Below are 9,315 nucleotides of genomic sequence, written 5' to 3'. Positions count from 1 at the left end.
TTCTGGACCTTTGTCCCGGGTCAGGCTGTTCTCCTGGGTGTCTGCGGGATTAAATTATATGCCGTGTTCATTTCTATGGTCAGAACACTTGGAATAGTTCTTACTTTATGTATTTTGTCCCAGTGATGGACAGCTCATTTTGCCTCTGTGAAGTCTGCCCTCATTCCATTCCTCTGCAACCACCCACGTGTTCCAACACCTTCCGTCCTGTACTTCTTCCCTTGTTTTTGTCTGCGTTCTCCTGGGAGAAACTGAGTAACTTGTCTGAAGTTGTAATTCTCTTCATCTGTTTCTAACATTTTGATTAAATGCACAAATACTATATGCTTAAGATTGATTTTAATTTTATTTGAAAGCTGGAGTTATAGAGAGAGGAGAAAGAGAGAGCGAGAGATCCAGGAGCTCAGAATTCCATGTGAACCTCCCACCACAGCGACCTGGACCCAGGTGCTTGGGGCAGCACCTGCTTGCTGCCAAGGTGGGCGTCAGCAGGAGGCCGGAGTGGAGGCAGAGCGGGGAGGCAGCAAGGAGCTCTGACACAGTGTTTGAGTCTCAAGTAGTGTCTTAGCCACTGTGTGAAGTGGAGTTTGACACTGGAGAGGACTTGAGACAGGGGTAAGAGCTATTCTTTCTGAGAGCACGTGGTTTGCTTTGGAAAGCCCCCCGAGACCTGCATCCACGGAACAAGAGGCCTGGGGACTACACTGTCTCCTCTGGACCGCTTTCCTCTTCCTTTCATTAGCTCTTCCTTTTTATTTCACTTATTTTACTTCCTTCTTTATTTATCCTTAAGAACAGTGTGTATTTTTCTTAGTGTACTTTCTGCTACCATAGCAGAGGCCCTGAGAGTATAAAAATGTTTTGAAAGATGTGTTTATTTTCATTGAAAAGAGATTTACAGAGAGAAGGAGAGACAGAAAGATCTTCCATCCGCGGGTTCACTGCCCAGATGGCTGCAACGGCTGCAGCTGAGCCAATCCAAAGCCAGGAGTGGGCTTTCCTAAGTATGTGCAGGGGCCCACAGCTTTGAGCCATCATCCACTCCTTTCCCAGGCCACAAGCGGGGAGCTGGATTGGAAATGCAGCAGCCAGGACAGGAACCCATGCCTATAGGAGATGTTGGTGCTTGTAGATAGAGGATTAGCCAATTGAGTCATTGCACTACCTCCTAAAATAGGCTAATTTATGATTTCCTGTATTTATTATTTTAGTTTTGTTTTTACTGTTGTTGACATAGTTGAGAGTGATGCCTGCCCATGTGGGCCTCTGATTAGGGTGGGGAAAGTCAACGTATAGAGGAAGGTGGGTAGGGTAAATGTTTCCATTTTTTCTTTATTTCCTGTATCTACAGGTCAGTACTTGCTGCCAAAATACACCAGTGCCCAGGAATGTGGGGTGGTCATCTGACACCTGTTTGAGACCCTGATGTGGGAAAACATGGTCTCAGGGTGTTACTTGTGCAGTTTTGCTAGTTCTGAAATATTACTGGTTTTTTAGATTAAAAAAAAAATTTACTGGAAATTTGGGCCCAATGCGATAGCGTAGTGGTTAAAATCCTCGCCTTACATGTGCCAGGATCCCATATGGGTGCCAGTTCAAATCCTGGCAGTTCCACTTCTCATTGGGCTCCCTGCTTGCGGCCTGGGAAAGCAGTTGAGGATGGTCCAAAGCTTTGGGACCCTGCACCCATGTGGGAGACGGGAAGAAACTCCTGGCTTCGGCTTGGCTCAGCTCCGCTGTGGCTGCCTGGGGAGTGAACCATTAGAGGTAAGACCTTTGTCTCTCCTCTCTGTACATCTGCCTTTCCAATAAAAATAAATAAATCTTTAAAAATTTTTACTGGAAATTCAGATACACAGAGAGATGGAGAGGCAGAGAAAGATCTTCTCTCTTTCTGCTGGTTCACTCCCCAAGTGACCACTACAACTAGAGCTGGACTAATCTGAAGCCAGGAGCCAGGAGCTTCTGGGTCTCCCATGCAGGTGCAGGGGCCCAAGGCTTTGCACCATCTTAGACTGCTTTCTCAGGACACAAGCAGGGAGCTGGATGGGAAGTGGAGCTGCCGGGATTAGAACTGGCACTCATATGGGATCCTGGTGCATGCAAGGCAAGGACCTTAGCCACTAGGCTGCTGTGCCAGGCCTGATGTTGTTGGTTTTTAATTTGCTCCAGGGTTGAGAAAAAAAAAAAAATCTTTTTAAGGCCTATATACAGCCTCGTCCTGCCAACTTTATCAGCTCTTGCACTTGCCAGTGGGCTATGCTGGACTGGTTCTGAACAACCCCAGAAAGGTACACAAAATATGGCTAGGAGTGGGCGTGGGAGGGGAGCTCAGGGGTACCCTTGCTGGGCTTGATTCCCACCGGCGAGTGCTGCAAAGGCTGGAATGGTGGTGACAAACTGGGCTGGACATGGCTGCAGCATCCCTTGGCATGTGTGTGAACTGATTCTGGGGTTGCCAGATTTGGCTAGGCTCCAGAGTCTTCTGGTGCTTGCAAGAGTCAGCATGAGTGTAAGCCAGGCTGGGAGAGGTTTTGGCACCCACTAAACCTTGTCTGAGGCTCAGCCAGGTGGGGCTGGGTTACAGAACCCAATGTGAAGAGTCAGAACCAGTGTGGGCTAATTGGGCAAGGCCATCGTACCTGCCAGTGAATGCCTAAACAGAAGGTGGGCCAAGTCAGGCTGTACTAAGCACCCACCCAGTGTGTGCGAGATCTGCAACTGGGAGGTGGCCACATGGATGAGCCTGGGGAACTCTTCCATCAGGACACAGTCCCTGCTGCTGAGTGCAAGAAGCAGCCCAGACCATGCCAGGTTACAATACCCACCATCACCATCATGTGTGTGTTTCCGGTCTGGCGGCAGGCTGGGATAGGCCAGTTCACGGCATCCATGGGCAGATGTGAGAACCAGGACAGTGTGTGGGGCAGGACAGGTTGGGCCTCCAAACCAACCAGCTCACCTTAGGGCCTGAACTACGGACAGTCCAGGCTGGGCGAGGATGCAACACATGCTAGCATGAGCTGGAAATGGAGGCAGACCAGACCAAACCAGGTTGACTTACCCGTCAGTGAATGCCAAGGTAAGTCGAGCCATGCCAGACTGGGCTGCATCACCTAACCAGCACACGTTAGACCCTAGAAGATGGCAAGACCAGAAGGAGGCTGTGGGTGCTTCTCTGAGGAGCCACTGCTTCCACTGGCGAGTAAGGAGTGGGACTTGGGGAGGACCAAGCTGGGCAGGGCTATAATACCTGCTGGCTGGCATGTGATTGGCTCAGGGAAGAGCCAGGCTGGGCTGTGACTGCATACACTGGTGTCTGCATGAGCCAGTGCAGGCTGGTCAAGCTTTGCTGCAGTGTCTCTCCCAAAGTGTGATCTGCATTTCCAATACAAATAAATAAATTATGCAACACTGGAAATAATTTGATAAAGTCTTTATTGTCACATAGCCCCAAAGGAAAATAATAATAATACAAAGACAGAAATCCCAGTTCTTTGTTTTGCAAACGACAAGCATCTGTCTCTAGAGCTACTTGCTAGATCCCCAGAGGTTGTCAGGCCTCTGTGAGAAGAAGTTCCATGGGGAGAATTCTGAAAAACTGCCCTGAGAGTAACCCCCACTGCAAAAATTAAAACACAGGCCAACACCACCAGCAACCAGACCCCCTCCCCCCTAACAACGCAGTCACTAATGTGGGAGAAAAGGGATTCGGCGAGGGGTGGGACAAGTGGGGACTTCGGCCAAGTGCTTCAGCTAAGGTTGTAGGCAAGGGAGGGGAGGAGTACAAGTGCCTTTGAGAAGGGTCCAGCGTCGGTCTTGAGGGCCTAGGGAGACTGTGCTGCCAGCAGCGTTGGTTGGAGGAGATAGATGGGCCGTGTGCCAAGCTTCTGGCTCGGCCACTGGTGCAGGATTGGCGTCCATGCGCAGAGCGTCTTCCCTCCGCCGTCTCCCGTTGAGGCTTGTGCAGGCGCAGCCAGGGCTCTGTGCAGGTCCTGCCCTTCCTGCAGCTGGCTGGTGGGCAGGGTGTGGTTGCGAGTTGTGGCGCTGGAGTCACTGGAAGAGCAGGCGTCTTCGGGCCTTGCAGGCGGGGCGGCGAGGGCGCTGCGGGTTCTCGGGGCGCTCCTGGGGATCTGGACTGGGAGAGGGAGGCAGAGGCCGGAGCGAGGAGCTGGGTGAGAGGGGGTGCAGCAGTTGGTAGTCGAGGTCGAAGGCAGATCTGGGAGCTGCGGCCCAAGGACTGGGAGCCAGGAGCTCAGAGGCGGCGGAAGCGGAGGTGGCTGGGGCTGGGGCTGGGGCGGCTTCTTGCAAGGCATCTTCCTGGCCTGCGCCGTCGGGCACGGAGGCGCATGCCCATTGCTGCTGGCCCGCGACGACCAGCTGTTCCACCGCGACCAGCAAGGCGTCCAGCTGCAGGCCACCGGGAGCCTGTCCCTGGGCTCCGGAGTGCGAGGCGGCGGCGTCCAGGAGGCCCTGGGGCACCAGGAGCAGCGTGCATCCCAGCAGCGACACTGTGACGACGGCCATGGGCGGGGGCTCCAGCAGCAGGTCGACGCCGAGCTCGGGGTGTTGCAGCCACAGGGCCGAGCCGGCGGGCAGCACAACCACAGAGCTCAGCGAGCTGGGCGCCAAGCCATGTGCATCCACACCGGCAGCGGCCTGGTAATGGGCGCTGTCTTCGATGCACAGGTAATCTTCAGCATCTGGGACCAGGGCGGGGTCGTTTAGCCCGGGCTGCGGCAGCGGCTCGGGGCCCGCGGCGGGCACGTCCATTCGGCGGCGCTTGGCAGGGCCCGGCTCTCCGGACTGCGGATGCCAGCTGGGCGCAGGGCAGGTGCTGGGGCTGCCGTGCCGGATGCCTGGCATTGGACGGCGCCGTGGGCCGCGTGCTGGTGGCGCGCTTCCCACGCGGCGATGGGTCCCCAAAGGCAGGCTGGAAGGGCTCCCCGTCAGCCCTGCGCCTCAGCCCCGGGGTGGGCCCTCGCCGCTTGCAGCTTTCGCAGGCGACCCGGACGCTCCTCGCGCTCCGAAGTGCCGCCACACAAGGTCGTAATGCAGGTCGCAGAACGTCGCGCTGGCGCCGCCCTGCCTCTCCGCCCTGCGCGTCGACCTCTGACCGCTACGTGTCGCTCCGGTTGGCTGCTCAGGTGTGGGCAAGCCTGGTCTTCGGCCTCGGCGGGCGCAGTGCGCCTGTGCCGCGCTCGGGCCTAGTCCTGGCGGCAGCTCTCAGCCTTCCTCGAGTGAGAGCATCGGCAGTGCGCCGAGTGCGCTGGGCCACGCCGAGGGCCACGCGGTGGCCACCCTGAGGGCCACGCCGTGCCGGACGCCCGAGCTCCACGCCGAGGGCCACGCCGAGCCGGTCGCCCGAGCTCCACGCCGAGGGCCATCCTGAGGGCCACGCCGAGCCGGACGCGCGAGGGCCACGCCGAGGGCCATCCTGAGGGCCACGCCGAGGGCCACGCCGAGCCGGACGCCCGAGCTCCACGCCGAGGGCCACCCTGAGGGCCACGCCGAGGGCCACGCCGAGCCGGACGCCCGAGCGGGAGCGCCGCGCCCCTCCGGGCCCTGGTGGGCCTTGGCCAGCGAGGGAGGCCCTGACCCTGGGCGCCCTTGGCCGTGCTCCCCGGAGCTGTGCGCCCAGCAAGGCCGGGTCATGCTGCTGCTCGGCCGCTGGCACGGGCGCCCCGTCCGCCATTTGCAGCCCAGGTAAGCAGAACGCGCCTCTTGGCACTGGGGTTCCGAGCGGGTTTAGAACCTGCGCCGGAGCGTGTCTCAGCTCGTCCGCCAGGGTCCGGCAGGAAGACCCCCGCCCCGAATCCGGAATAAGTAGTTTTTAAAAGTGCTTACATTGGACATCAACGTATTCTTTCTGTAATTCTTCACCTTGAGGGGAAACAGCAACGGGTTTCTTTTCACGTAAAATGTTCTGTGCGCCGAAAAGCCAGCTTTCTCTCGCGCGGTAGGCCTTTGTGCTTTGAAGGGCCATGGTGAGCGCCCTGCGGTCAGACCCCTCTCGGCGGCCACTGGAGCCAGCGTGCTACGCCTCGGTGGTGCTGGCATCCTCGGGACGTTTGCGGAAAGGGTTTATTATTTTTATTTTTATGTTTATTTTTATCGCAAAGTCAGCAATACAGAGAGGAGGAGAGACAGGGAGGAAGATCTTCTGTCTGATGATTTGCTCCCCAAGTGCTGGAGCTGAGCTGACCCGAAACCAGGAGTTTCTTCTGGGTCTCCCATGCAGGGTCGCAAGGCTTTGGTCCGTGCTCGACTGCTTTCCCAGGCCACAGTCAGGGAGCTGGATGGGAAGTGGGGCTGTCAGGATTTGAACTGGCGCCCATATGGGTTCCCAGAGCGTACAAGGCGAGGACTTTAGCCACTAGGCTACTGCGTCGACCTCAGAAATGTTTACTTTTAAATTCAACATCCGTTACTCTTTTCAAACGGATTGATGTATTTCAAAAGCAGAGCGACCGCACGACAGACACACACGGACCCAGGGGTTTCTAACAGCTGCAGGTTCTAGCCCACTGGTCCTGGGGTGGCTGTCGGGGCGCGCCCGCTGCCTTCCAGGGTCCCTCAGCAGGATGCTGGATCAGAAGCCGGGTCTCCCAGAGGCAGCTGGAAACAGGAGCGGCTGGCCGCTTCCCTGCCCGGATTAGATCCCTGGGGTCAGCGGCCCTAAGAACTGTGTCAGCACTTCCGAGCCCCCTGGCTTTTTAGGTGGCGCTGCAGGGAGCTCAGGTATGCGGTGGCCCGTGCGTGCCGCGCGGCTGCTCCCGGCGGTTCGGGGGCGCTCGCTCCCCGGGCAGGGTCTCCGAGGTGGGCGGCTGCGCTGCGGGGTGGGTGACCCCGGCAGGCGGGGGCACCCTGGGGCCGCTCGGGCGTCCTCGGCTGGACCCCGGGGCGTTGGCGTGAATGCGCGGGACCTGCAGCGCCTGGGGGGGCCCCACGCGCGAGGAGAGGGCGCACGTGCCAGGCTGCGCGGGGCTGTTTTCCTGCAGTCGCTTAGGGCTTAGTGTCGTTATCTGTAAAATGTGTGTTTTTTTTTAAAGTAGATTTTTTCCCCCCAGAACACAATACTAATTTCTGTATGATTAACTTATTCTAAAATGTTGCGCAAGAACAAGGAAGAGCAACTTCAGAAATCAGAAAGTGATATTTTTGTCCTTGTCAGTCAGGCCCTGAATCTGCTCATCTCGGAGTAGTTGAGATAATTCTGCTTGGCCAAGCTGTGCTGTCTTTACTTCCTGAACACCTGCTGAGCGCCGTGTTACCAAGACCAGCTGTGGTGCTGGCTTGTGGGGTCTCTCATTCCTTCATCCCCTACTGGTCTGAAAATGTGCAAACTAGTACTGGTTACTTGGCTGCTTGGCTTTTAAAGGTTTACGCTGAAACTGAGGTAGAATTGTTTAAATCAAATACGTAGACTGCAATCACTCAGAGCTTTCCTATTATAACTGGAAATGATTTCCACATATTAATCCTGTGTTCAGCCACCTTGCAGAGTTCTTGATTCAGCTGTTATCCAGATTTCACACTTCTGTAGTGTGTGGTGGTTGTATTTTTCTGCCTTTCCAAGTTTTATGCCTTTGGTGTCACTTGGCCGGCTGTGCTTGGGGTCCCCTTTAGGTGGTCCCGGGAGGGCAGCATCTTCCCGTGGTGTCGCCTCCGGTAAGAGTGCTGCTCATGTTTGTTGCCTTGCGTTGATTCCAGGAAGTGCCCTGTGTCACATTGCCTTGTTTTTAGATAATTCCGAATTTACAGGCCTGTTGAAAGAATAGTGCAGGACCTCCACCTATCTCCGCTGGTTCTGTCCCCGTAACCCCTCACTCCACATTCCGTGTGTCAGCCGCCCCCTGGGGTGCCAGCCATCCCGTACTGGCACCAGTCCTCACTGCCCTGCTTCCCATCCAGCTCCCTGACCGCAGTAGCTGAGTCCTTGTCCCCGTAGGGGCCACCCGGATGGAGTGCCAGGCATTGGGCTGGCCCAGCCCTGGTCATGGTTGCCACTGGGGGGCAGAAAATTTCTCTTTTTCTCTATATAACTCTTTCAAATAAATAAGTAAATCTTTTTTTTTTTTTTTTAAGAACAATTCCTTACAAATTCTTGGTAGAGTTATCAAATTGAAAAGCCATACTTTAATTCACTCAATTTTCCAGTTTGACAGTCGTACCAGTAATATCTTTAAAACGCAGCTTCCCTTTAACAGCATTTTTTTTTTTTTGCTGTAAAATGCAATTCAGCTTCGTACTACTTACCAGTCATGCTTGTAGTAACCCTTTATATGAAACTTTTTAGACACCTGTCATTCATACTACTGATTTTTGTAGTCTATTCATCTTTCACTATTTGTTCATGCATTTCATGACTCTTATTAGGCGTTTTAAATGACATTTACATCAACTTCTACTTTTCTACAAATTGAAGTAACATGAGTATTCGCAGGGAATGAACTGATACTTATGGGACGATGGAGCCGCAGGCAGAGGCTTAACCTACATGTCTACCAATGCTGGCCACACAATCTTTTCAAATAAAAAAAAAAATTATTTTTTTGTAAACTCTTTGAGTACTCCTTGTATGCATGGATTTCAGCTTATTCCTGTACCAAAATAAATTTAATACTTTAGTCCTATATGCCATAAGCTTTCTGAAGTACTGTCATGGGATTCTAATTTGTTGCTCTTTCTGTTACAATGCTATATCTCTCTTTTAAAAATATATTTCCCCAATATTAATATGGCTAGCCCAGCTCTTTTTCTACTTAAAAAAGTATTTGAAAGAGTAACAGAAGGAAGGAGAGGAGAAGGGAGGGAAGGGGAGCGAGCGAGGCAGTAGAGACACACACGCACAGGCCTGTCCTGTCCATTGGTTCAGTCCCGGTGCCCATGGCAGCCGGGCTAGGCCAGAGCCAGGAGCGAGGAAGACTTTGGTCACAGGTTGGTTTGGGAGATGAGGTGGGGTAATCCCAGGCCCTTCGATGGGGCATGTGGGTGCCCGGATGGTGTCTTCACCCATTGCACAACAGTGCCCCGCCCTTTAGTCTACCTCTGATGATCAAAATGGGCATGCTCGGTAAAGGCCTTACCATCTCAACCCAGTTTACATCTTGGGTCGCTTGTGGGCAGCACGTAATTGGGCCTTGCTTTTACTTTTCCCTCCCTGTTTGTTGGAATGTGTGGAATGTTAATTTATAAGTGTTGTATGGTTGCATCTGCTTGGCATTTGGCGTTTGTTTGCTGCGCGGCCTCTTTGCTTGCTACAGCACAGTGCTGGTCCTGCTTCTTCACCTTTGCTTTCCCACTTCGCTGTTA

At 54.3% G+C, this 9,315-nt stretch overlaps 1 protein-coding gene across 1 annotated transcript; it reads right to left on the bottom strand.

The window, feature by feature from the left end:
- Positions 1-4,053: 4,053 nt before the first annotated feature.
- Positions 4,054-4,866, bottom strand: LOC121172001 (proline-rich protein 23C-like). The gene is made up of 2 exons (XM_041003766.1): positions 4,711-4,866; positions 4,054-4,659 (listed from the first exon to the last, which is right to left on the bottom strand). The coding sequence occupies exons 1-2, from the start codon at positions 4,864-4,866 to the stop codon at positions 4,054-4,056; spliced, it is 762 nt and encodes a 253-aa protein (XP_040859700.1).
- Positions 4,867-9,315: the final 4,449 nt, after the last annotated feature.

Source organism: Ochotona curzoniae, unplaced genomic scaffold (assembly GCF_017591425.1).
Source record: "Ochotona curzoniae isolate NIBS_2020 unplaced genomic scaffold, NIBS_Ocur_1.0 contig_1302, whole genome shotgun sequence".
Classification (NCBI taxonomy): Eukaryota; Metazoa; Chordata; class Mammalia; order Lagomorpha; family Ochotonidae; genus Ochotona; species Ochotona curzoniae.
Note: the sequence above shows the minus strand (reverse complement) of the source record. Positions and strands in the feature narration are given on the sequence as shown.

Coding starts and splice junctions, on each gene's coding strand:
- LOC121172001 (XM_041003766.1), bottom strand. CDS start 4,866: ATGCCAGGCATCCGGCACGGCAGCCCCAGCACCTGCCCTGCGCCCAGC. Junction 4,660..4,710: donor GGCTAAACGACCCCGCCCTG/GTCCCAGATGCT, acceptor GCCCATTACCAG/GCCGCTGCCGGTGTGGATGC.